The following is a 27,786-nucleotide window of genomic DNA, read 5'->3' on the forward strand; positions in this document are numbered from 1 at the left end:
GAATGTGGTGTTTCTGTACTGTGATGGCCAGGAATTCTCCTCATTTAATCTCATATTACTTTTCTGCTTTTTGAGTCACACAGTTCAGAAATAACTGGCTATGGCCTAATGCTCCTAATGCACTCAAATCACACCCTTCTAACGGACCACATTCATCATGCAGATACACACCAATGCCCATTATTGCCACTTGGTCTAATGTTTTTCCCTAGTAATAATAATATTTAATAATAGTTTGAATGGATTGCATTTACTGCACACAGGTCCTTAATAACCACGGTGATCCAGTACCTCCTTTTAATATCTGATCTGAAATACTGCATCTCTTTTAGCACCATGTCCCCATTGTCTGCAGGGTTCAACACTTTTGTAAACAACAAACAACTCTTTCCAGTGTGGCTGCAATACCAAATTCTGTCCCAATCCAGCACCTCTTGGAGTCAGAATCAGGAGCAGGGTACAGGTTTACACATTTGGTGATGAAATACTCTGGATGAATTTGCTGTGAATGTTGGTCAGTAATATTGGTCAGTAGTTTTGGTCAGTAATGGCGTCGAACGTGTCTTTGCAGAACAAAGTCTGGAGGAAATGAAGAAGCTGTTGCTGCTGCTGCTGGGATGTGCGGTCCAGGTGAGTGTTGTTAGCAAATCATGCAATATTAATGCACAGATCAATGTCTGTTAGGGAGTCCGTGTTGCTTGTGAAATGAGTATGCAAATTCTGATTGATTCCCTGTTAACAAACTGAATAATGGGGCTGGCAATGACAAATGTCACGTTTTTGAAGGTCCTCATCGACTTTGTAGGACTTCTCTTCAGAAACGTGTGTTCCTGGGGCATTTAATGTACCTCCTGTAGCTACAGGGCTTGTTGAGTTATAGCACTGGGCTACAGTCTGGTGTTGAACTGAATCCCTGCTGTGTCAGTGTGGACTGCGGCTAGGACCCGCACTGGGCTGTGTGATCAGGTGGAACATCATGCAGGGATGACGGATTCGCTGGCGAACACGGTCAGAACTGCAGCCAGATTTTGGTGCGCTCTGTGGTCTGGCCCGGTCATGCCTACGGACCACAGACCCCACCCCCCAGGTCCCCTGAGCCTCACTCAGACAGTGATTACCCTTGGTACCGGCTGGCGTTGGTCATATCTAACCCAGGGGTCGTGGTGGGGTCAAGGTTCACGGTGGGGCGGTGCGTCTGGCCGTCGGGGGTCCTGCTGGGGGCGGGGTGGGGGCACCGCTTGATCGACCCGCTGAGACTCTTCCGCCCCGTGTCTGTGAGCCACAGACGCCTCCCAAAGCCAGATTTGCTAAATCTCTGCGGAGCTTCTTAAACCCACGAGCAAAAAAGATCAGCAAACAACCTGGGTCTGTCTTTGGAAGACTGGACTGGACCCTGCTCTGCCTGTCTTTGAGGACTCTGCAGGTTTGATGGCTCTTGAGGAAATTTTTTTTTTGTGGTTTCTTTTGTGTTGCTCCACTTTCAGTGATACGTAATGTCTGCATTTGGCTTTTTCTTTCTTCTTTTATTTTTATTTAACAAAAATAAAACGAAGTCAGATGATTGTGTACAGTAAAGGGGCTTTTCCCCAGACACTGGCTGCAGTGTGTTCAAGCCGCCCGCTGGCGGTTTAGCAACCGCGCAGCTAAACTGAAAACAGAAACGCTCTCGCTCCCGAGAAGAAGGAAAGAAAGAAAGGATGTTGTGTGCGTTCTGTGTGGCCGGCCGAATGACAGTGTGTGAGAAGCCTGCAGCGCGCACAGTCTCACACACTCTCACATGGTCTCACACGGCTCAGCATCGTGCTGCTCGAGTCCGCTGCTGCGTTTGAATAGCTGGGGCCGGGGTCCTCTCAGGGACCCCCGGAAGAATGTACACTTACATCCCAGATGTACACTTCCCAGATTCCTTCCTAACCCCCCGTCCTCTTCCCTTTGTCTTCCAGTGTGAGCAGAAGGAAGAGTACATAGAGAAGATCCAGGGCCTGGACTTCGACACAAAGGCGGCCATCGCGTCTCACATACAGGAGGTATTTACCAAGCCGGCCTGACGTAGCGTCCAGCTAACAGGGCTTCTGGGGTCTCGCAAATGCGTATTTTGTGTCTGCAACGTGTGCTCTCATCATTTTTTTTAAATTACGCACCAAAAAAAGGCTGTTGCTTCTATACACAATGCAACCTGTTGCCATTACAAGCTTTGTACATTTGTTGGGTATGTCTTATCTGCCAGTCCAGATCAGGAGAAGCTGACAGGCGCATCAGCAGTGTGGCTAACACTGGGCTGACATTTCATCTGTTTGTTTCAGTGGAGCAACGTCTTAGCCCTGATGGAAAGATAGATACGCTAGCAAGTCAGCCTCCAGCTGTAACGTGAAGCACAATTAACTATTTACTATTCACAATTCAAGCATTCAGCAGTTGCTTTTAGCCAAAGGGACTTGTAGAAGGTGCATTTAACATGGCTAGAAAAACATTGAAGCTAGAGATAAGGAAAGCTTTGATCAGTGCGATCGTAGAGATGCAGTGATTTCAGTAATGTAATATCGGATAGGCATTACCTCCATCTGTAATCACTTAATTGGAATTAGCTCAGCCTACTCACTCTGAGTGTGTGGGAGGCGGGGCTCCATGCAGGAGGGGGCGTGGCTTTGAGCCTTGTTGTGGTTGCCAGGTGACCCATAACCAGGAGAAGGTGTTGGACCTGCAGTGGCTGGAGGCAGGCTCGCTCGCCCCGGAGGACCTGGACTCTCTCTCCAGGAGCATGGCCTTCCACCTCAAACGGCTGGTGGACGAGAGGGACGAGCAGCTGGAGGTACGGACCTGTCACTCAAAACACGGCTACAGCCTTCTGATATCTCGAAGCTAGGTGCATCTCTGCTCTGTGACTGCAAAAATCCTCTGTAAAATCTAGATTCAATTAAAGGCAAATCCCACTACTTATTTTTTACTATTGAGAATGCACATGCTCATACCAGCACGCATGCACACACACACACACACACACACACTCAGACATATTAAAGTCTGGTTTGAGGATTAAGGAAGTGGTAATCCAGGAGGGGCCTGAGCTCACAGTAATCTGTACTTGTTAGGTGCTCACAGAACATTATATCATGATAAGGGACCATAATCAGAAATGTTTGGGAACCTCTGCTTTCCTGGGTTTTCCCACTCTTTCAACAAACCTGCCTTTGTTGTATAGATAATGAGGACTGCATCTTTCTGGATTTCATGCCAATTTTGCTTCTGATTATTTACTTAGCCCAGTCACTTATGATCTAATCTGACATGTTGGCTAAATGTATTGATAAGACCTGTTTCCGTGACCCTGTATCAAAGATTTTCCTGTGGTCTTATCTCTGTGTGAGCCAGCATTTAGCGTTTAGCGTTAGCGTTTGGCGTTTAGAGAGTTAATTGAGCCAGGGGAACTGCTGGAGCAGATGCCTGCATGTACTCCTGCCTTCTACCTCTACAGCACGGTCAAATGCAGCACATCACAGTCAACTTCTTGGCAATTAGATAATTTAGAATAAATAAATTGTCTTATTCAGGTTAATCAAAAACCCTGTTCCAGTGTCTGAATCTGCATTTATAAGGATCTTACTCATATACTGTGAATAAATAGGATGTGTGATATGTTTGGCTCCTGTGTCCCATTTTTAAGAGAATCCAGCCCCTTCGCTGCTCTACATTAAGCTGTGGCCTACAATTCACCACCGAAGAGAATGAGACACTAAATAAAGGAAAATTCAAATCAGACGTGTCCTGGATTGGAACTCAGACTAGAAAAAAAAAATGGCAGAAAATGTTTTTTTCCCCCCCACGTTGAAGTCAACATTTGCAACATCTGCAATTTGCAAACACAAAAAAAATGTGTTGTTTTACGTTCTGCAGACTCTAATGCAAACACCCAGAGAGTGGCATGTGTAGACAGGAGAGCTGAAGGATTTTGGCATGAAGAATGTTGGCACAGGGCTCAGAAACTTTACATCAGTGTTCGTGCTCTCGCCTGCTTGTAATTATCTTTATTACTTCAAAAGGGATCGTCTGTACACGTGTGGGTACTTGTCCTGTGTCTGTAGGCTGATTTGTTGATTCGGAACAATATTCATATATTTTAATCATTATCTTTATAGAGCGTGTGCATACATTTCCATGTGTCCCTGGCCTCAAGCTCCCATAGTTCATGGGGAAATCAGGGCTTATGACATCTGTGTGATGCCGGTGAAATGCTTGATGGGAATTGTGAGAAAGTTTGCCTTCGCCTAAGTTTGGTGAATGTTTCTTTAAAAGGAAAAAGTTTGATAACTTTTATGGATTTGAACTGAAATCAGTATCACATTACCGGAATGGAATACATTAAAAAATATTCCAATATATTATCAAGCCGTTGAACCTTTTTACAATAAATTATGTACAGATTATTGCCACTATCAGATATTGCTAATATATTTTTTCAGTAAGGAGCTGTGAAACGTACTTGTGAATATATTTTCAAAAATGTTGATATGTTAAGATATATTTCAATATAGGCCTTTTCTGGAACGGTTGGACTGAGTGTAAAACAGCTGTTAGCAGCCCGAGGTGTACTGTGTGGACGAAGGTGTGATTTAAAGAGACCCCAGCCGCTAACGTACTGCCGTCCCGTTAGCCTAGCGCTCGGAGCCTCTGGTGTCTCATAACAAACCTCAGCTAGGCTCTCTCTGGGCCATCCTGCCTTCATTAAAACGCTGTTTACTCGGGAGAGCTGTGAGTTATGAGCAGCCTGACAGCAAATTCAAATACACCCTCCCCCAACCCCCCCTCCCGGCTCGAGTTCCTGTGCTCTGCGGTTCATTTGAGCCCAATTCAGACCACTTCCGACCACTTCAGCCCACTTCACCGATTGGTCCGTTTTCCCGTGGGGCTCAGCCAACCGCGGCCCAGGTCAATGGCCCCGGTGCAAGTTAGGTAAATCCGTTAGACCAATTAGACGAGTGCTCCTAATTACGTTTGGAGTTTCCATTTAATGGAGTGTTCCCCCGAGGGTGCGGTTGGGGCCCCAGGGGGCGTGGCCTAATGTGTGTCATCCCTCTAGTCACACTCCTCTTAGAGAGCAGAGAGGAGAGGGAGGGAGCACAGAGAGGAGAGGAAAGGTGAAGGGAGAGATGGAAAGAGACACACTGCCTCTTTACATAGGCAACTACATTAGTGGCCCGTTCACACTTGAGAATATGAATCAGTTTATTGGCTGTAGGTGAAGTGAGTTGGTGGATTTTCTGTGATGTGCTACTGGGCAAATTATTAATTTAGAAAGACGTTACACTTTTTAATTGAGTCAGTTGTAGACTAGCAGGTGAAGTCTGTGGGGATACAGTGGCTGAATGTGTGGACATCTGATCACTGAAGCTACATCATTCATGGAAAACGACTGAGCAAAATCCAGAGAAAATGGCGACGTGCCAAGCCTGCATTGTGTTGCGATGTGCTTGAGGAAAGAGTTATGGAGGAACTTAAACACGGTTTCCGCAGCCTTAATTGATTAAGAGGCCGGAAGTGTGATAAAACAGCACACAAGGGGGAAGCCAGGGCCAAGGTTGGGAGCTACTGTTTTGCAGGAGTTGAAAATGGGTGTATTGTTTCATGCGTGATTACTAATCTCCCCCCCTCCCCCCCCCAGACGATCGTGGAGCTGACTCAGGAGAGGGACTGCGGCCAGCTCTCAGCCCCCGCCCCCAGCGCCCAGTCCCCCAATGACTCTCCCAGCATGCACCGCACCGAGAGCCGCCAGCACCTGTCCGTGGAGCTGGCCGACGCCAAGGCCAAGATCCGCCGCCTCAGGCAGGAGCTGTGAGTACCGCCGGCGCCCCCTGGCTTCAGAGAGGGAACTGCGACGTTTCGTGTGAATGTGGACACAGACAAAACTCATTATTGTGTTCTTCTAATGTTCAAATTTTCAAATGGGAGAAATCCGTTGTTCAGTTGAGGTTGTTAAATTTGAAATTCTGTTACATTTGAACTACATTGTTGTTGACAGTCTGATACAACACCCCCCCCCCCCACACACACACACACCAAATTGACTGTAGCACAAAAAGCTACAATGCAGTTTATTCATATCAAAATATATAAATATTCATATATTCAAAATGAATGTATTACTGTACAATGTCCTATGAGGGCTATAATGATATGAAGGTAAAATGGTTATAAATGACAAGGTCTTAAAGGAGGCATTTATTGGGCCAAAAAGTTCTCAAAAATGGCCACTTTGATTGCACAAAAGGTGTTTGTGACCCAAATCTCAAGTTAATGCGTCAAATAGAATTTTGTGTGCACACCCATACGGGCTGTCCCATCAGAACATCTTGGGCAGGTTTCTCTCCTCCCTGCAGCTCACTTCATCACGAAGGGAACCGCTTGCCCCCCATGTCTCTGTTTGACCTCGTTCTACTATCTGTATCTGGAGAGGAAGGAACTGCTCATTTTAGCCTTTCGGAGCTGCAGAGTTCAGGCGTCTCAAACGGCTGCTCCGGTTAGCAGCCCTAATCTTAGTCCTCGAGGTCATCAGGGGTGAGAGATCTGCCTTACAGCATCTCTCACAGAATCGGAACCTTCCGCAATACGTTGTGTTATAAATATATCGTCCATATGTCCTTATCTGTTGCGATATGATTTCTGATCTCATCTGTGTAATATGCTTTATTGCAATGTGCTGCAGTCTATCCCTTTTCTGTAAGGTCCATCCTAACGCAAAACGTTCTCACAACGTGAGAACATCACGTACAGTAGTGGCAATGTTGTAACGTTGACAAAACATACCGTTAACATTGTGAGAACGTTTTGCTTTGGCTGGGATGACACGTTTTGTCCCGTCTTTCACGGGAACGGAAGAACCCGTTTGTTCCACGCCGAAGAGGAACTGCAGCGCCGCAGCCGTTAGAGTTCCATAACGCTAGCTTGTCTCGTTTCCTCTTTCTGCAGGAGTCCTTTTCGGACTCTGTTCTGCCGGCGCGGGCGGCGCGAGAGCTTTTAGAACCCTCATAAGTGTTGATGAACTTCCTGTTTCCCGGGGGGGCGCTGACCTTGTGGGGTGGGAACGCAGTCAGCGTGTGCTAACTTTCCCCGTAAGAACAGCGACGGACGTGAGCGCGGTGTTACAGCAGTGCGTCGCTCCTCCTGTTAAAGGAACAGACCACGTGACGTGAATTAATCTGCATGCTGAGGTCTATTTTAAATTGAGAAGGCATCTGTTAAAGCAGCGTTGAGTGTAGCCGGTATCTCGACAGAAGTCAGCGTTAGTGCTATATTAAACTGAGCGGGTATCTGACCAGCTAATTACCCGTCAGATCTTTCTGACACTCCTAATGGGGAAGTACAATGAAACTCCTTATGAAGCACTTTCATTTAAACATCCCGGAGTGCTTTACGATAAGACTGAGATTAGAGAGCCTGTGTCTGCTGAAAATTCAGACTGTAAGAGTAATTTGCACAAGAGTCTTAAGACCTGAGTTAAGGGCCAATTGCCGCTGTATCTCTAATAGGACTTGGGATTGAATTCCAGAGACTGTATGGCGAACAGCTGAAAGTGTCTTTCCCACAAATTAATGACCCAATAACTGAAAAACAATGTGTAAACAGGTAAATCAGTTCAAAATATGAAATATAGCACTGTTCTAGTGCATGCATGGACCCCCCCAAAGTCTTTGCACTTTGCTAGTAAAGTGAAGTAGTGTGAGAGAAGCTCATCAGCATAATGAATAATACTTAAACATTTTAATTCTTTTGACAGCAGAAAAACTGCTGCGGTTTTCTGCAGTTAAAAGAGACGTCCATTTGCACTAATGTTTAGAACATACTTCTCCTTTCTTTCGATTCATGTTTTGGTGGGTAAAGAGCTTTGTTGAAGATCACCGGGCACTCTGCAGGATTTCCAGAAGCGCTTCTTGCGGCGTATGAAGCAGAGGTGGGCGTGGAGGGCCGTATCTGTGTCTGGATCTCCCGCCAACTCCCGCTCTTAATGATTTAGTCAGATTGAAACATGTAGGCAGTTATGACATCTGGGCAGGATTTATTGGAAAAACTAAAATGTATAATAGAAGAATAGAAGTCTGTATGAGACATCTAACTGTGGGCTGATCTGAGTGAAGTGGTGTATTTAGCGGCGTATATAGCAGCCTGTGTTGTGGATTAGCTTAGCTGAGCCAGGGTAACTAACTGAAGCAGAACCCAGCAGCCCTTCAGGAACTGTTGCCCACTCCTGGTATAGAGAGTTAACCCTGCATACACAGCAGCCCTTCAGGAACTGTTGCCCACTCCTGGTATAGAGAGTTAACCCTGCATACACAGCAGCCCTTCAGGAACTGTTGCCCACTCCTGGTATAGAGAGTTAAGTGCTATAATAGCGCCTTCAGTGTGCCCACCCGGTATAGGAGTAAGTGAAAATCGCGCCTTGTGGCCAGGCGTGCCAGAACAGGCCCTGCGGAAAATAGCGGCGAAAGGTGACCTTCGCGCGGTTGCTGGCGTGCGGACGTGACGCCCCCCTTCCGTCTAGAGTACCGAGACCCGACGGTAACGCGGTGAAACGCTTTCTGCGTTTCGCGGCCCAGATCGGGAGCGGCCTCGGCGTGATGGATGGCTGCGGCGTGACTTTGACCCATTTTAGGTCCCGCTTTCCCGCCGTTCCCGCCACGAGCAGAGCGCTGCTCGGCCTGCTTTACCCACAGTCCCGCCTGCTCTTTACCCACAGTCCCGCCTGCTCTTTACCCACAGTCCCGCCTGCTCTTTACCCACAGTCCCGCCTGCTCTTTACCCACAGTCCTGCCTGCTCTCTGCGCTTTCCTGCAGAACGCGCGCTCTCCATTATCAGGTCATATTCTAGCTGTAGGTTTAGAAGTGATAATAATGGCGGTAATGGCTCAGTAGTCGCTGGTGTGCTGTTCTGGTTGATGATGACGGTCGTGGTGTTTCCTGGGTTGTGATGGAAACAGCTGACCGCTGCTGCGGCTCACGTAGCGCACACCGCTAGCAAAGTCCGTTACTGCTCTGCCATCCAGAACAGCCCACAGATCAGCCTCCCCACGACCAGAGAGCAGCACCAATACACAGGTTCACAGGTTCACAACTGCAAGCAATAAAATTCTCTTCTTCCTGTCTCTTTCTGTCCAGTTAGGGTCAGAAAAAAGGAACAAACTTTGGCCTTTCCTGAGAACTGTAACTGCTATACCTGCAGCTCTGTGCTACTCTACAGTTAAAAAAAAAACATGTTAAAGATGTACACCACCTGTGGTAAACGGTATCTTTATAGCTTTTCGATTCTGTGAGTTGGAATGTTAATCTATGGAGGGGCGACATAGCTCAGGAGGTAAGACCGATTGTCTGGCAGTCGGAGGGTTGCCGGTTCAAACCCCGCCCTGGGCATGTCGAAGTGTCCTTGCGCAAGACACCTAACCCCTAACTGCTCTGGCGAATGAGAGGCATCAATTGTAAAGCGCTTTGGATAAAAGCGCTATATAAATGCAGTCCATTTACCATTTACCATCTAATCCTGTGTATATTTACCCAGGACTGGCTGGGGTTAATTTTGATTTTTTTTTAAATACTCTAAATAGCAGGGATCAGCAGTCCCTGGTCCAGGAGAGCTGCAGGGTCATGTGTTTTTTTTGTTGCTAGGCAACGCTTATTTGATTAATTGAAGCGGCTGATTACACGGTTTACCTCACCTGGATTCTGTGGTCTGAATCGGACTGAAAGCAGAAGGCAGCAGCAGACCCTGTGGCTCTGAGGTGCGAGAGATATAGTGCTCGGTGCTGAGGTTATAAAAACTGCCTTCAATACCAAGAATTCATTTTCACCCCTTCAGCCAACTGAACACATTTCCCCTCTTCACTGCTGGCAGTCATGCTGTTCCAATTATTTTGTCTCCTACAGCTCACAGAAATATAATGTAGATTGGAGCCTTTTTCCCACCACAGAAATTGCATACAAAAAAAAAAAAAAGAATTCAAACCCACAAAAATGTTCTCCCTCTCCTTATTAAACAAGGCCAAGTAGATGTTGGGGTTTAGCAGTTACCAGTGGTGGAATTGGGGGGGGGGGGAATCCCACTCCACCCTTGTTGTTTATACACCTTATTTATTTAGCATGGGCCATGTATAATTAGAGCGTGGATTCCACAGACTGAAATCTGAGGCAGCATACCACTGGTACTGCAGAGCCCCTCGTTTTCGCCCCAGCGAGATGGGTGTGAAAATGTGTGGCGAGGGTGATGAAGAGCAGGCGGGAGGAAGGGTGTACACATGCTGCCGCATGATGAAACCGCCAGGCTGCAGTAGAACTGAGAACAGGTAGACCCGCTGGTCTTTATTCCTGTGTACTGTGTTTCACACAGGTAGACCTGCTGGTCTTTATTCCTGTGTACTGTGTTTCACACAGGTAGACCTGCTGGTCTTTATTCCTGTGTACTGCGTTTCACACAGGTAGACCTGCTGGTCTTTATTCCTGTGTACTGCGTTTCACACAGGTAGACCCGCTGGTCTTTATTCCTGTGTACTGCGTTTCACACAGGTAGACCCGCTGGTCTTTATTCCTGTGTACTGCGTTTCACACAGTAGACCTGCTGGTCTTTATTCCTGTGTACTGCGTTTCACACAGGTAGACCCCCTGGTCTTTATTCCTGTGTACTGCGTTTCACACAGGTAGATCCCTCTGGTCCCTTTGTTCCTGTGTACTGCGTTTCACACAGGTAGACCCGCTGGTCTTTATTCCTGTGTACTGCGTTTCACACAGGTAGATCCCTCTGGTCCCTTTGTTCCTGTGTACTGCGTTTCACACAGGTAGACCCGCTGGTCTTTATTCCTGTGTCCTGCGTTTCACACAGGTAGACCCGCTGGTCTTTATTCCTGTGTACTGCGTTTCACACAGGTAGATCCCTCTGGTCTCTTTGTTTCTCTCTACTGTGTTTCCCACAGGTAGACCCTGCTGCTCTCTTTGTTCCTGTGTACTGTGTTTCTCGCAGGTAGACCCTCTGGTCTTTGTTCCTCTGTACAGTGCTTCCCAAAGGTAGACCCGCTGGTCTTTATTCCTGTGTCCTGCGTTTCACACAGGTAGACCCGCTGGTCTTTATTCCTGTGTACTGCGTTTCACACAGGTAGATCCCTCTGGTCTCTTTGTTTCTCTATACTGTGTTTCTCACAGGTAGACCTGCTGGTCTCTTTGTTCCTGTGTGCTGTGTTTCACACAGATAGATCCACTGGTCTCTTTGTTCCTGTGTGCTGTGTTTCCCACAGGTAGACCCTGCTGGTCTCTTTGTTCCTGTGTGCTGTGTTTCACACAGATAGATCCACTGGTTTCTTTGTTTCTCTATACTGTGTTTCTCACAGGTAGACCTGCTGGTCTCTTTGTTCCTGTGTGCTGTGTTTCCCACAGGTAGACCCTCTGGTCTTTGTTCCTCTGTACAGTGCTTCCCACAGGTAGACCCGCAGAGATGAGAGTCAGGCCTCTTGCTGTGATCTGCTCCCTTTGTGGCAGACGATATTGAGCTGGGGGAAATGCGCAGAGGTGTTTGAAAGCGTGGCGTGCGGTTCTAACATTCGGTTCACCGTGAGGAAGCAGATCACTGCGGGGGTGTGTGTGTGTGTGTGTGTGTGTGTGCGCTGCGTGACTGTGGACGGCCGCCGCACGCCGGACTCGAAGCCCGTTTCCGTGCGGCTCTGGTGCTTATCAGCACTTTCCAGCTCCCGCGAGTTGGATTTGGTTTTTTTTCTTGTGGAATTGCAGTGGCGTGTGTGGCTGTCCTCCCAATCCAAACGCCATCTGACTGCACATTGGGGGGGGGGCCGCCTGTCCCCTCCACATCTGAGCCCAGCCGCTAACTCCGCGCTCCCGCCGTGTTTTTAAAAGCACCAGGTGACCCGTTGCGTTCCCCGCTCAGAGCCCCGGAGCCACGCGTTGTAAAACAATCCTCCCGCGGCTCTGCTTTGCATCCAAACAAACAGCGCGTTAGAGCGCGTTTGAATGCGGCTGCTGGGTGGCGCATCCTGATAAGGCTCTGCTCTAGCGCATGGGTGGGGCCCCCAAGGGGAGGTACTGAATCTAGACAGTATAGACTGTGATTAGTAGCCTGGCAGGGTGATGCCTAATTGGCTCTAACGTCAGCTGGGTTAGGGAGGGACCATTCGGCTGGAACCTGCATCTCTTTGCTCTCTAGCGACCCCTGCTGGTCTATCAGGCACCCGCGGTACATATGCTGAAGCTGCGCATGAAGTGCCTTCCTCCAGCTCCTGTGTCTGGAAGCTTGGTTTGTGGACTGCAGTGTCTAACCATTCGAAGAGTAGGTTTTAATGGAATGGTTTTTCAAAATTCTAAGTCAGGGTTCTAGAACTCCATTCCATCAGTATTGGAATGTTCAGTTAAGATTTTTGCACCTTAAAGGGTTAAAGAAGCAGCTGCCATGCTTCATTACCTGCTTTGAGAAGAGTGTGTGCTTGTCTGCACTCTCCCACATCAGCCTCTGAACGTTACAGCGCGAGCTTGGCTGTGTGCGGCTGGGCGTTAAAAAAAAAAAAAAAAAAAAACAGGATAAAAACGAGGGAAAGGCTTTAAAAAATGGATTTGAATATAAACGCAGGCTAATTTGGTTTAATGCGTGCAGACTTTCCGCCTCAGTGAGTTCATCGACCTTTTTCCTTGGAAGTGCTTTGTGCGCACAGTGTAACAAATAACACATAAATGAAAAGGCAGTGTCACTTTTTTTATCGCTTTTTGAACAACAATGTAGATTACAACATGGGGAAACTAAGTCTGCCTGTACAGGTAGAGATTTGCATATTTCTGTCAGGGCCTCCGCTGGCAGTGAGGGTTTGTTTCAAACTGTTCCTGTTTTTATCCGTTTCATTTTACTGAGGGTTTTGAGCGCGTGGCTCTGTAGGGGGGATTTATTGCATGCTTTTCTATTCAGTCCACAGGGGAATGAGTTCTTAATTTTTTCCTTACTGTAACGTTGTTTTCTTGTTAGTATCCTTTTGTTGGATTGAATAAACTCACTTGAACACGCACACACAGACACAGTGACACACAGGTACACACACAGACGCACACACACACACACACACACACACACACCCTTATACACTAAAATGTGCCCCAGGCTATTTCGTCTTCTATAAACACACATTACAGTATCTGTATGTTTTGAGTGCCAGTGTATGCAAACCTAGCTGTGGCTTTGTGGACGTGGACACATCCACATTAAGACTGAGGGAAGCTCTGTGTGTCACAGTGACCCGCTACCTGCGCAGCTAATGCTAGCACTGCTGAGGCCCTACACATTACAGCTAATGCTAGCACTGGTGAGGCCCTACACTTTACAGCTAATGCTAGCACTGGTGAGGCCCTACACTTTACAGCTAATGCTAGCACTGGTGAGGCCCTACCCATTATGGATAATGCTAACTGCTGTTCATGTCAGTAGTTGTTTTGGTTAATGCTAATGCTGAGTCTGTCAACCGGTATTCAATTTGACTAATGCTAATCGATGAGCAGGGGTTCACAGACGCGCGCACCAATGCGGGGCTCTGAAGTGAAGGATTGTGGGGAGGATGTAGAGAGCAGAGAGAGCGAGAGGCGTGACCTCTGTCTGACCTTATGAGTGACCCTGTCGGCTGCACCAGAACTTCCTCTAGCCGGGGTCATCAGGAGGGCAATGGCTAGCTGTGTCGCTCCAGGCAACAGCCTCCACTGAGTACCCTCCCAACAGGCACACGCACTGAGCATGCTCATAACAGGCGCATGCACAGAAAAATCTTCAGTGTGAAGTCAGATCTGATAGAGTATTTCAAATCTGTAATTACAGAGTAAACCTTGTCCAGTTGTTAGAGTTCATTGAACACTAATAATTTAGCTGTGCACACGTTAGCCTCTGAGCGTTAGAGCCATTGAACATGTGTACATGAAATCCGTGATTATCTGCAGCGGATGATCTGGAGCAGGGCTTATATACATAATCCGGGTTGGGGAGAAGAACAGGTTCTTCTCGTTTATGTTTTCACCTTAAACTCAACTACCAGTTTAGACTCGAGGAACCAGCTGAGCTGAGTTTACTGCTTAATAAGCTGTTTTAATTGGGCGATTAAATGCTCAGTAACAACGAAAACCAGCAGACCCTGCGGCTCTCCAGGACCGGGGTTTGGGTTGAGCCCTGATCTCAGGCTGGCCTCCCCATTCGCACCTTCTGGGATAAGATTGGAAACAGACGATCTAGAAAATACCAATGATGATCTAGGTAAATACCAATGACCCAGCAGTATGAGAAGTATTTCAGTAACAAGCCGTAATAGTAATATTATCTGTGATAATGTAGCGCAGGATCAAATATAATGGGCCTCCTCAGCCCTATTTGAGTGCTGTGTGGTTTTAGCAGCTCAGTTTAATGAGTGTAGGTCAGTTGCGCCTTAGGGTGTGTACCACTGCTCACACGCGAGGTAGCCGTAGCGTGGTGTGGGACGTGCAGTGTGGTTTTTTTATTATTGCTACAGGGCATTGTGCTCCACCTGTGGCCTTCTGTTCACCTGGGCAGGTGTGTAATGTGTGATTTCCTCTCGGTCCATCAGCAGGCTTCTTAGGTGGAAACACTGGAACGCTTGTCCGGGGTTATTTGTTTCAGACGACAGCTGTTCATTGAACACACTTGTTGAGCTACTGTAGAACAGTGGGCTGTTATGTGGGGCGTAGTGCGGTTGTGTGTGTGTGTGTGTGTGCGCTTTGTCCTGTCGGTGTGGGGCAGCCCTGCAGGCGGAGGTGTGCTCACTCTGTGTGGCTCGAGGGTTCAAATCCAGCCCATCCTTCCTTGTACTCTTCAGAAGGGAACTTTACCTGCATTTATTTGCATTTCTTCAATAACCTGAAACTGGCAAATGCCCACTCAGTAAACATTATATACGCATGTGTGCTAAAAGCCCCCCCTCTCTCATCCCCCTCTCTCTCCTCCCCCCTCACCCCTCTCTCTCTCATCCCCCGCCTCTCTGGCAGTGAGGAGAAGAGTGAGCAGTTGATGGATTGCCGGCAGGAGTTGGAGAATCTGGAGGTGGAGCTTAAGAGGATCCAGCAGGAGGTACAGTGAGGGAAACAAGGGGTTAATCACAGCTCCGTTACACCCACCACCACTGGCCAATCACTGATAAACGCTCCCTGTCCAACATCCACTGCCAGCCAATCACTTCTAAAGCTTAATATCTGACACAAGCCATCAGCCAATCACTGCTTAAGCTCAATATCTGACACTTGCCACAAACCAATGACTGCTAAAGCTCCATGTTCAACACCAACCACCAGCCAATGACTACCACAGCCCAGTTCACTGGAGTGTGCATGTTACCTTCATATTGTGAAACATCCAGTCAGGACAGCCTCCATCCTCTAATTAATTCCTATTGCACTTAACCAGTTAATGACTGAGCTGTATCATAAAAAGGCCCTTAGAGTGTTCTCTTATTTTCAGTCTTTGAAGTGAACACACTTTAATACATGCAACATGCCCGAGTTATTTAGACCCCCTACTGTTCTTGTGACTCTTTAGAAAGGGAAATTCCTTCTTAAATGTAATTTGGCTGTTAAAAAACAAAATCACATAGTGTTCTCTACCATGTCATTTACTTGAGAGCAGCTGGTGTAAATTGGGCACTGCCTTTGATTTTCAGCCAGAAAGACAAGAGGAGTGGAGCGTATGCAGGGTGTGATTTTATTGGGGAGACGTGGGGGACGGGGTGCATAATTCAACCGCAGTGAGTGCTGGGCTGAGTCATCCTCCTAAAGACAATGAAGGCTTGTCTACTGTATTATTTTAATACATTCATTATTTAAACGGAAGTAAGTTGGTTTAAAAAAAATAAACAACAAACTGAAGATTTAATTATTTAAAATGATGACAGAATCAGCCATTTAGAAAAATGTACTTTTTTTAAACATGAAAGTTATGCTCCTGGTTATGGCACAGTTGTGCGCGATTCCTCAGCATGTGAATATTTAATTGAAATTTCTGTTGTCATGGGAACGCAGCTCTGAAGTACTGTGTGTTTCTTTGCATGCCAGAACATGCAGCTGCTATCGGACGCGCGGTCGGCCCGGGCGTACCGCGACGAGCTGGACGCCCTGCGAGAGAAGGCCATCCGCGTGGATAAGCTGGAGAGCGAAGTGGGCCGCTACAAGGAGAGGCTGCACGACATCGAGTTCTACAAGGCCAGGGTGGAGGTATGAGAGACAGGATGACCATAGAGTTCAACAAGGCCAGAGTGGAGGTATGAGAGACAGGGCTCCCATAGAGTTCTACAAGGCTAGAGTGGAAGTATGAGAGACAGGATGGCCATAGAGTTCTACAAGGCCAGAGTGGAGGTATGAGAGACAGGATGACCATAGAGTTCTACAAGGCCAGAGTGGAGGTATGAGAGACAGGGCTCCCATAGAGTTCTACAAGGCTAGAGTGGAAGTATGAGAGACAGGATGGCCATAGAGTTCTACAAGGCCAGAGTGGAGGTATGAGAGACGGGGTCCCATAGAGTTCTGAAAGGCCAGAGTGGAGGTATGGGAGACAGGATGACCATAGAGTTCTACAAGGCCAGAGTGGAGGTATGGGAGTCGGACTACCGTAGAGTTCTACTAGGCCAGAGTGGAGGTATGGGAGACAGGGCTACCATAGATTTTTATATGGGCAGAGTGGTGTTAGGAGACACAGGGCGACCATAGAGTTCTACAAGGCCAGAGTGGAGGTGTGATGAGTTGAGTGCGCAGTAGGGCCCTTTGAGGCGGTGCGTGTGTGTGAGCATGTATTCTGTGTGCTGTGGCCTCAGGAGCTAAAGGAGGATAACCAGGTGCTGCTGGAGACTAAGACCATGCTGGAGGACCAGCTGGAGGGCTCTCGGGCACGCTCAGACAAGCTCCACGAGCTGGAGAAAGAGAGCCTGCAGCTCAAGGCCAAGATCCACGACATGGAGATGGTGAGTGTCCAAAAGAAAAATGTGGGGGGAAAAATGGCTCACTGGTGCTAGCATTAGCTGGAATGGGTAGGGCCTCACCAGTGCAAGCATTAGCTGTAATGTGTAGGGCCTCAGCAGTGCTAGCATTAGCTGCACAGGTAGCGGCTCACTGTGACACACAGAGCTTCCCTCAGCTTTAGCGCGGATGTGTGTCACCTCATGAATGACGGCTCTATGCGCTCGGGATCTGAGCGTTTGCCCACAAATCCACAGCTAGGTTTGCATACGCTGGCAATCAAAGCAGACAGATAATGTGCGTTTCCAGAGGAGGAAATGACCTGGGGCACATTTAAATGTATAAGTGTGTGTGTGTGTGTGTGTTTGTGCATATGTTCATGTGTGTGTGTGTTTGCGTCTCAGGACCGGGACATCGGCAGGAAGCGGATCGAGGAGCTCCTGGAGGAGAACCTGGCCCTGGAGATGGCTCAGAAGCAGAGCATGGACGAGTCTCTGCACCTGGGCTGGGAGCTGGAGCAGCTGACCAAGGCCCCCGAGCTCAGCGAGGGTAGGGACACCTCATTTACTCGTGTAATTAATCTGTAATAACTGCCAAACCCCTCAGCTCAATGGGTACTTACACTTGATTTACTTATGTAATTAACCTGTAATAACTGCCAAACCTCAATGCTCAGTGGGCACTTACACTTAATTTATTCACATAATTAATATGTAATAACTGCCAAAGCCTGATGCTCAACAGGTACTTATGCTTAATTTATCCATCTAACTATTATGCAATGATTGCCAAACCTAGATTGCATGTGTCCACAGTGGTTCCTGTGCACATTAGCGCTTACCTTAGCGCTTAGCCTTTTAGCCCTGTGCACATTAGCCTTTACCTTAGCCTCTTAGCCCTGTGCACATTAGCTTTTACCTTAGCCTCTTATCCCTGTGCGCATTAGCACTTACCTTAGCTCTTAGCCTCTTAGGCCTGTGCACATTAGCACTTACCTTAGCTCTTAGGCCCGCGCACATTAGCACTTACCTTAGCGCTTAGCCTGTTATCCCTGTGCACATTAGCGTTTACCTTAGCCTCTTATCCCTGTGGACATTAGCGCTTACCTTAGCTCTTAGGCCCGCGCACATTAGCACTTACCTTAGCGCTTAGCCTGTTATCCCTGTGCACATTAGCGCTTAGCCTGTTATCCCTGTGCACATTAGCGCTCAGCCCTGCTTTTCTTGCTGTCGTAACCAGCAGTCCCGCAGAAGTCCCTGGGTCACGAGGTGAACGAGCTGACCTCCAGCCGGCTGCTGAAGCTGGAGAAGGAGAACCAGGCGCTGCTGAGGACGGTGGAGGAGCTGAAGGGCGCCGGCGAGCCCGCGGAGGAGGGAGGCGCGCGCCTCCTCCGGGCGGAGCAGGAGAACCAGAGGCTCACTCAGAAGGTGAGGAGGCCGGGGGCGGCCCGTGGTGCTGAGGTGCAGCCGTTACAGGGAACGACTGGAGCTCCAGTCAAAATCTAACTTTATCTAATCTAGCAGCAGATTTCCATAGCTCGTGATATTAATCAGGGTCTTTGGACAGTTTTATTTTATCGGAATAGCCATTACCTACAATTAATTTATTATGGCTTAGGGCTGCAGCAATCAATTATTTAGAATCTATTCTTCTATTATTAAAAAAAACTAAATTAAAATGTCTTACAGATTGTACAGGAGACAAAAGGAACATTGTTAGTAGATTTAAAAGACTTTGGTCGTTCTCTTGGGAACCCGGAGAAAACTGGGGGTTGACTCTTGGGCCATTTTCAGCGTGTTTGTCAGCTTCAGTCAGATAGGAAGCTGATAAGGCAGGAAGCTCGCGGAGGAGAAGCCACCGCCAGTGCTGTGCTGTCACTCTTATTCCCCAAACTGCACACCCCGAGCTCGTTATTGGTGGGGAGACATTGGAGGTGATGGAAAAAAGATGAATTAAATCTATTAGGTGGGTGTATTTAGTGTTGCAGTTCTGGAGGGTTGTTAAAAAATCACCAGAATCTGTCTGGGACAGATCCGCAAAAGTCGATAACTCCGTCAAAGGTAATTTTTCACATTCCAGGCGTTTTTATCTTCAGAGATTAAAGCCACCAAAGGATCGTCAGTCTAATACAAAGTAGCCGGGTGATATTTATAGTGTTTTAGAAAAATACAAAGATGAAAGAAAACCCGGAAAAAATACAATTGGGAGAGAGGTAGGAGGTAATTTTTCTGAGTGTGTTTTGTATCCTCTCTCTTCTCTTGCTGGCACGCGCTTATTTTTAGTTCATAAGCTTCCACTGCGCTTAAGAGAGGAGGCAGGGCACAGAACAGGCCATGCCTCGCACAAAGCAGAGATTAGCTTCTGCAATTGAAGGAGGCTGATTTACCCACTGCTGCGCGGCGGCGGCGGCGGCGGCGGCGATGGCGCTCCCCACACAAAGCTCTGCGGCTCCTCGTCGGGCACATTCTGCTGAGACTGAGGCTGAGAAATGGAGCCGCCGCCCGGACGAGGTGCGGTCATAAGCCGCTTAGCGAGGGGTAGATTGATAAAAGCGTATTTCTGCTATCCGGCTGCCTGCCTCCAATATTGCAGTTTATTAGCTACTGCTGTGTGTGTGTGTGTGCGTGTGCGTGCCTGTGTGCCTGTGTGTGTGTGTGTGTGCGCGTGCCTGTGTGGTGTGTGTGTGTGTGTGTGCCTACGTGTGTGTGTGTGTTCGTGCCCGCATGTTGTGTGTGTGTGTGTGTGTGTGTGTGTGTGCGCATGCTGTGTGTGTGTGTGTATGTGGTGTGTGCCTCGTGTTGTGTTGTGTGTTGTGCGCATGTTTGTGTGTGTTGTGTTTGGAGTGTGTGTGCTGTCGTGGTGTGTCGCTCGTGGTGTTGTGTGTCTGTGCTGTGTGTGTGTGTGTGCGCGTGCGTGCTCGTGAGCATTTGCGTTTCTGCGTGTTGGTCTGTGACTCTGAACACGAGGAAGACAGTCGCAGCGCTAGGCGTGCACCTGCAGTCTGCACACGCAGCAGGCAGCACGCGCTGCGGATGCAGCGGGCGTGGCAGCCAGCCCAAGAGCAGCAGTGATATGCTAATTAACTCAGCCCCGCCCACATCTGGACTCCTCCCCTTTAATCAGCCTCAGTGAAATGGGTGCTAATGGATTGGGCCTGGCTGGGGGCCTGCTCACTGGTCTGGCAGACTGCCTGTTCCGGGCTCTGTACAGATGGGGCTCTGCCCCCTGCCCCCTCCCCCCCCCCTCCCCCAGCTTCCAGTTCACAGGAAACGGGGACGTAGCTAACATGCTATTATCCTCCTGCACCTAGCAATTCACCCCTGTAGAGGACATGAGTCTCAATCTCAAGAACCATATATTCTACTATACTGAGTGGGACGCTTCAAGGGACGTGCAACAAAAAATACAATGAATCATATTTTTGAAATATTTTAGCAATTTGGAATTTTTTAAGATAAACGTGAAGCCGGGTTACTGAGAGCATGTGGCAGGGCTCAGTGTGGGGGGGCTGGGGCCATGCTGACTGGTTCAGTGGGCCCTACTGCAATGCACTTCACACCACACCCCCCCACCCCCATGTGTGTGCGCAGCTGGAGCAGCTGCAGGCCGAGCTGCGCGCAGACAGGCAGGGTCTGCACAGCTCGGAGAGCCTCAGCGCTGACCTGATGAAGGAGAAAGCCCAGCTGGAGAAAACACTGGAGACACTGCGCGAGAACTCTGAGCGACAGGTACACACAAATATATATACACACACACGCACGCTTATATATACACACACACACACACACATATATATACACACACACACACACACACTTATATATACACACACACACACACACACACACACACACACACACAGACACACTCACAGAACTCTGAGAGACATTTACACACACACACACTTATACACCCACACACACATGCACACTGCCAACAGACTTTGATGAAGATGAAGGCAGTCTTTCAAAACCGACAGTAATAAAATGTCCGCCTTTTTTTGTTGGTATAAATTTTTGTTGTGTGGTACAAACACATAGTCTGCATGCTTTGAATATTTGGGATTTGGGATGTGTGATCTGAGGGCTTTATTGTAGTGTCCCTCTTAGGAAAGAAGAAAGCAAGGCTGAACTAAGCCTTTTATTGAGACGTGATGAATTGTGTTACAGCTAAATCTGTGAGTGCCTTGAGTGGCTAACTGGGATATAAAGGGATTTCTGTTTGAGCTGAGTACCTATCATTAGATTAGATAGGGACTGAAGTGGAAAACCCGATTTACAGATTTATAATGAAGATACAGAAGGCTGTCATTGTGACGTTTCACAGGATAAAATTGATGAAAAGGGTAAGATGTCAGCAGGTCAATAAACTGCCCTTTAGTTAGTTCATCATTCTAAAATCTGATTAGGGGGCAATTTAGCTATTTTTGGAACAGAGTCATAAGACCTGAATGCTGGTCCTGAAGGGAGTTCTCTCTCTCTCTCCCTCTCATTCAGTGTCTCTTGTCTTTCACTCTCTCACCCTCTCTCTCTCATTCTGCCTCAATTTAAATTCAATTCAAAATGGATTGACATATTTGAATATATTTACAAAGCTTTGCATCAATAAACATTAAACACATAAATAACAGTTTCCCTTGAAGCAATAAACATCAACTATGTTTCTTTGTGTATGTGCCTGTGTGTGTGTGTTTGTGTGTGTGTGTGGGTGTGTGGTGTGTGTGTAATGTTACAACATTTTGTTTGTTCCATGTGGACAGAAAAGCACTAAAAATGCTATAAAAGAATGTTCTGGTGTGTTACTGGCGTCTGACTAGTTTATTCCAGAGCAATGGCAGTGCCGTTCTGTGCAGCTGATTCTGTGCCCTGTCTCTGGCCTCGTTGCAGCTGAAGGTCCTGGAGCAGGAGAACGATCACCTGACGCAGACGGTGGCGTCGCTGCGGCAGCGCTCGCAGGTGAGCGTGGAGGCACGCGTCCGGGACGTGGAGAAGGAGAACCGCGTCCTGCACGAGTCCGTCAAGGAGACGAGCGCGCGGCTGAGCAAGGCGGAGTTCGAGCGCAAGCAGCTGCGGCGGGAGCTGGAGGAGCGGCGGGAGGCGGGCGAGCGGGCCGAGGAGCTGGAGGCGGAGCTCCGGCGGCTGGAGCGGGAGAACGAGGGCCTGGCGAAGCGCGCGGCGGGCCTGGGCGCCGCCCGCGACCGCGCCGAGGCCCTGGAGCGCCACAACGGCGAGCTGGAGGCGGAGGCGCGGCGCCTGAGGAAGAGGCTGGACGGGCTGCGGGGCACGGAGCTCCAGCTGGAGGCGCTGGAGAAGGAGAACGCCCAGCTGGAGGAGGAGAACCTGGAGCTGCGCCGGTCCGGGGAGGCGCTGCGGGCGGCGGAGCAGGAGAACCGGGAGCTGGAGGCGGAGAGGAGCCAGCTGCGGAAGAGCCTGGATCTCCTGCGCGCCTCCTCCAAGAAGACGGAGCGGCTGGAGGCCAGCTGCCAGGGCCTGGACACGGAGAACCAGCGGCTGCAGAAGGCCCTGGAGAACAGCAGCCGCAAGATCCAGCAGCTGGAGGACGAGCTGCGGGAGGTGGAGGCGGAGAACCAGGGCCTGCAGCGCAGCCTGGAGGAGCTGAAGGTCTCCAGCAAGCGCCTGGAGCAGCTGGAGAAGGAGAGCCGGGCGCTGGAGCAGGAGACGGCCCAGCTGGAGAAGGACAAGAAGCAGCTGGAGAAGGAGAACCGGCGGCTGCGGCAGCAGGCTGAGATCCGCGACGCCTCGCTGGACGAGAGCCACGCCCGCCTGGCCCGCCTGGAGCAGGAGAACCGCGCCCTGGGCAAGGAGGCCGCCGTCTCCAGGGACTCCTGCGGCCGCGTCCGCGACCTGGAGAAGGACAACAAGGAGCTGCTCAAGCAGGCCACCATCGACAAGAAGACCCTGCTCACCTTACGAGAGGTAGCCTCCTCCACAGCTTTCTTCTTATGACGAGCTTTCTGTTTATAGCTGGTTATGTTAGCGAGATGCGTTTGACTGGGTTACTGTTTGAGTGGTTTTTATAGCTGGTTAGTTCGGGTCTGTGAGGATGAGCTGTTATGAGCAGGGACTGGTTACTGTATGAGTGGTTTATAGCTGGTATGTTAGCATGTGGTTAGCCAGAGTGTTTTGTAGCTGGATGTTACATGATTGATTGGTTACTGTTTGAGTGGTTTATGTTTGTTAGCCAGACGCGTTTGACTGGGTTACTGTATGAGTGGTTTTATAGCTGGTTATGTGTTAGCGAGACGCGTTTGGGTTGCAGGAGCTGGTGAGTGAGAAGCTGCGGACTCAGCAGATGAACAACGATCTGGAGAAGCTGACGCATGAGCTGGAGAAGATCGGCCTGAACAAGGAGAGACTGCTGCAGGACGAGCAGAACACGGACGACAGGTAACACGCTCACGGGAGCGCACACGCACGCGTGCTCTCACATAAACGTGCACACGACTGCACACATGCACATGCGTTCTGACATCCATGCTCACGCACACGTGCACATGCTTACATGCATCCGTGCACACATACATGCAGGCGAACACACACGCACACCTGTATCCATGCGCAAATATACACGCATATATGCATGCATGTACACAAAAACACACACACAGAATATGCGCAGAGAGGAGTATGTATGAATACACGTAAATGCACATGCGCACACACACACACAATGCACACACAAACACACATGCATGCATCCACACAGACAAGCACAGCACATGCATTATGTACACACACACACACACATGCAGTCACCACAAGTCAAGGTCTACAGTTCACCTCACTCAAGGCTGTGAGCTCTATCTAGTGCCCGGGTTTCAGGAACAAAGAGGGGACTGTTCCCGTGTCCGAGCCCCATGAACGCTCGTGTAATCAGTGATGTGTGACACTGTTGCCCTGCCTTATCTAGCCCCAAGGCTGCCTGTGTGCAGTCACTTTGATATTGACAGCAGGGGAGTGTCAGTTTTATCTCACAGGCTTTCGACAAATCAGCGACTGCAGCATCAAAAAAAAAAAAAAAAACGCCTCCGTTATTGATTTTTTTTATGCCACAGAAGACATGGGGGGAGTACACGCCAACAACAAAAAACTTCAAAACCTAAACAAAAGAAAAATGAACAAAAACCATGACTGAAACCAAAGCGTAACCACAGACACTGAAGTACTGACCGTACAACTCTACCTAAACGTTTAACCCTTTCATGCATGAATTATTACAGTGGACAGAAGGTTTTTCATACACAGTATAAGAACTAAGGTAATTTTTAGTTTAAAACATAACTTATTGCGCTACTTGCATCTTGTCTAATGGATACATCGGTTTCTTATCATTTTAGAAGCAGTTGAATGCTTCTCTGTCTTTGCTGTTAGCACGGCTGCCTCTGCAGCATTGTTTTGTCTCCAGGAAGGTTTCTCCTCACTCAGACAGGCAGCCTTTTATCTCCTACGAGCCCCGATGCTGTGTTCTGTGGGGGCTCAGAGGGGAATAGTGCGGGATCAGATGAGGGTAGAAACGCTCTGTTGTGTGAACCTGCCCCACAGCAGGTACAAGCTCCTGGAGTCTAAGCTGGAGTCCACGCTGAAGAAGTCCCTGGAGATCAAGGGGGAGAAGATCGCCGCCCTGGAGGCCAGGCTGGAGGAGTCGTCCAACCTCAACCAGCAGCTGCGGCAGGAGTTGAAGACTGTGAGTCACATACACACACTCGAGCACAGTCTCACACAAACTCGTACACACACACACACACACACACACACACACTCATAAAAGAGTCTGTGCCCATGGAGATCTCCCCTTCTGTGTGTTCACTGCTGAGAAGCATAGGCTTTTTCATCAGAATCCCCCCGGGCCACAGCGTGGGTGTGTGAGTTTGAGGGTCGGGGAGCAGGCCCCGGGCTGACCTTTGACCCCTTGCAGGTGAAGAAGAACTACGAGGCCCTGCGGCAGAGGGAGGAGGAGGAGCGAATGGTGCAGAGCTCCCCCCCGAGGGCAGGGGAGGAGGTGCAGGTGGCCAGCAGGTGGGAGAAAGAGAGCCAGGAGGCCACAAGGGAGTTACTGAAGGTCAAGGACCGGCTCATCGAGGTGGAGAGGAACGTGAGTACAACCGCACAGTACAGTGCACTGTGACACATTATAATGCATTATAACACTGCGTTAAATACTTACTGAAGATAGTACAGCCACACTGTAAAGCACACTGACGCATTATAACGCACTATAACACATTGTAGTTATAGTATGTTATACATTTACAGAGTGAGTGCAGCTGCAATGTACATCACACTATGACACATTATAACACACTGTAAGACATTATAGCACATTATAACAGTGTGTTATATACTTTTAGCCCTTATTCACTTAAAGCTGAAAATAGTCAGAATGGCCTCATGCATTCAGAGCAAATGCATCGTGTTCCTCGCTCCCCATTCACGCTGGTGCTCGTGTGCGGCTGCGCAGAACGCCACGCTGCAGGCGGAGAAGCAGGCGCTGCGCACGCAGCTGAAGCAGCTGGACACGCAGAGCGCAAACCTGCAGGAGCAGATCCTGGCTCTGCAGCGGCAGACCGCCTCCCTGCAGGAGAACAACACCACCCTGCAGACGCAGAACGCCAAGCTGCAGGTGAGTCTGCTGACTGCAGACCTTTAGGCGTCTAAATCATTTCCAAATATGCAAACTTCAGGACTGAACATTTGCATGCATTTTAATGACTGTTTGTAATTTCAGTTACTTACTGTAAGAATGCATTCATTGCATTTCATATATGTGCTTTCAGTAGGGAGTGACGTGAATCAAGTCTTAAAATAGTGGGTTGGGCAGCGGGATTTGCAGTAAAAAATAAATTTAAAAAACCCAACCACTGCCGTAGAGGAACTCAGCCGTAGGACGACAGTCGATTGGTCAGTCTCCTCAGGTGTGTCAGTCCCGGTTGTGCTCCCTCCCGCAGGTGGAGAACTCCACCCTGAACTCGCAGAGCGCCGCCCTGCTGGCGCAGAACGCGCAGCTGCAGAGCCAGCAGTGCAGCGCCGAGAGTGAGCGGGAGGGGGCGCTGCGGGAGCGGGAGGACCTGCGCTCCGCCCACGAGCTGCTGCTGCGCGACCACGAGAAGCTGGCGGCGCTGCACGAGCGCCAGGCCGCCGAGTACGAGGCGCTCATCAGCAAGCACGGCGGCCTCAAGGCCGCGCACAAGAGCCTGGAGCTGGAGCACCGCGAGCTGGAGGACCGGTGAGCCTGGAGTGGCCTTACAATGCTCTCACAACCTCTATACAACCTTCTCACAACACTCTCACAACCTCTATACAACCTTCTCACAACACTCTCACAACCTTCTCACAACACTCTCACAACCTCTACACAACCTTTTCATAACGCTCTCACAGCCTTATCACAACACTGTCACAACCTCTACACAGCCTTATCAGAACACTCTCACAGCCTCGACACAACCTTCTCACAACCTTCTCACAACGCTCTCACAACACACTCAACCTCTACACAACCTCTACACAAATCTTCTCACAACACTCTCACAACCTTCTCAAAGTGCACTCACAATCTTTTCACAACGTTCTCACAACACTCACAACACTCCCACAACCTCTGCACGTTATCACAATGCTTTCACAACCCCTACACAACCTTCTCACAGTGCTCTCACATCCTTTTTTTCCAAGGTGCACTTGCGTTGAGTCCTGCCTAATGCTTCTTGCCTTATCTGATGAGACGGAAGTGGTCAGACTCTGGCCTGCTGCTGTCACGTTAGATGGCATTAGTGCGCTGCTATAGACTGCACAACCACAAACACTCCAGTTAACAAAAAGGTGTGTGGTGTTACACCACAGCTACATGACCCCCATTGTTCTGTGGCGTGTTGCCAAGGGAACAATAAGCAGCCGCTTGTCCATCTGCATGATCCTGAAAGCAACGCATTGTCTGAAAATGGAGCCTGAAAATACTGCTGATAACACACTCATAACTGTCGTTTAAGAAGACAGGAAGTTCAGTGGATGTTTTGTGTATATCACGCAGTTATGTAAAATACTGTTTTGTGGACCCTGTATGGTTTAATGTTATCTTAATATGCTCCCTCAGGATATTAGTCCCCAGTGTCAGTGACTGAAGTAGCGGTATTTTACATTACTGTATGTCACTCTGGTGGATGTAGGTACAGTATTATCAGGTAATCTGTACTCCGGCCAAATTTGCTTTTTGGCTATCCTACCCACAGTTACACATATCGTTGCTAATCTCATCCCTGTCTGTCCAGTACAAAAATGTAATCGGGTACGGTACAGTAAGGTGTGGTACTCTGTAGCTGATAAAACGGTACTGCTGGTGCACTGTAGTTACGGTGTTGCTTGTTGACGGTTGCAGGTACAACCAGCTGCTCCAGCAGAAGGCCCAGCTGGAGGACCTGGAGAAGGCTCTGAAGGCCGAGCAGGAGAAGATGCTTCTGGAAAGCAAGAACCACGAGGCCACCGCCAAAGAGCTCCACAAACTGAAGGAGGAGAATGACAAGTAAGAGCAGAACCAGTGCAGAACCAGTGCAGAGCCAGTGCAGAACCAGAGCAGAACCAGTGCAGAACCAGCGCAGAACCAGTGCAGAACCAGAGCAGAACCAGTACAGAACCAGAGCAGAACCAGTGCAGAACCAGAGCAGAACCAGTGCAGAACCAGAGAAGAACCAGAGCAGAACCAGTACAGAACCTTGTTAGCAGGCATCAACCAACCTATAGACCAGGTCTGCCCACTCCTGTTCTTGGAGATCTACCATCACTCCAACCCCAACAGATTTGTAGTAACAGGCTG

At 49.0% G+C, this 27,786-nt stretch overlaps 1 protein-coding gene across 5 annotated transcripts in view; it reads left to right on the forward strand.

Moving 5' to 3' along the window:
• The window catches only part of LOC135245297 (girdin-like), an 89,610-nt gene that overhangs the window by 47,918 nt on the left and 13,906 nt on the right, over window positions 1–27,786 (forward strand). For 4 of the 5 annotated variants that reach the window (XM_064318273.1, XM_064318270.1, XM_064318274.1 and 1 more), the window contains exons 5-21: window positions 572–630; window positions 1,944–2,027; window positions 2,669–2,809; window positions 5,657–5,826; window positions 15,004–15,085; window positions 16,063–16,221; window positions 16,818–16,964; window positions 17,364–17,508; window positions 18,199–18,386; window positions 20,550–20,687; window positions 21,846–22,895; window positions 23,239–23,366; window positions 24,522–24,663; window positions 24,895–25,071; window positions 25,438–25,599; window positions 25,925–26,202; window positions 27,352–27,495. In XM_064318273.1, coding sequence (XP_064174343.1) covers window positions 572–630; window positions 1,944–2,027; window positions 2,669–2,809; window positions 5,657–5,826; window positions 15,004–15,085; window positions 16,063–16,221; window positions 16,818–16,964; window positions 17,364–17,508; window positions 18,199–18,386; window positions 20,550–20,687; window positions 21,846–22,895; window positions 23,239–23,366; window positions 24,522–24,663; window positions 24,895–25,071; window positions 25,438–25,599; window positions 25,925–26,202; window positions 27,352–27,495 — 3,394 coding nt within the window. The remainder of the gene's footprint in view (window positions 1–571; window positions 631–1,943; window positions 2,028–2,668; window positions 2,810–5,656; window positions 5,827–15,003; window positions 15,086–16,062; window positions 16,222–16,817; window positions 16,965–17,363; window positions 17,509–18,198; window positions 18,387–20,549; window positions 20,688–21,845; window positions 22,896–23,238; window positions 23,367–24,521; window positions 24,664–24,894; window positions 25,072–25,437; window positions 25,600–25,924; window positions 26,203–27,351; window positions 27,496–27,786) is intronic. The other variant, XM_064318271.1, reaches the window with a different exon arrangement.

The sequence above is a fragment of the Anguilla rostrata genome, chromosome 18 (genome assembly GCF_018555375.3).
Source record: "Anguilla rostrata isolate EN2019 chromosome 18, ASM1855537v3, whole genome shotgun sequence".
NCBI lineage: Eukaryota > Metazoa > Chordata > Actinopteri > Anguilliformes > Anguillidae > Anguilla > Anguilla rostrata.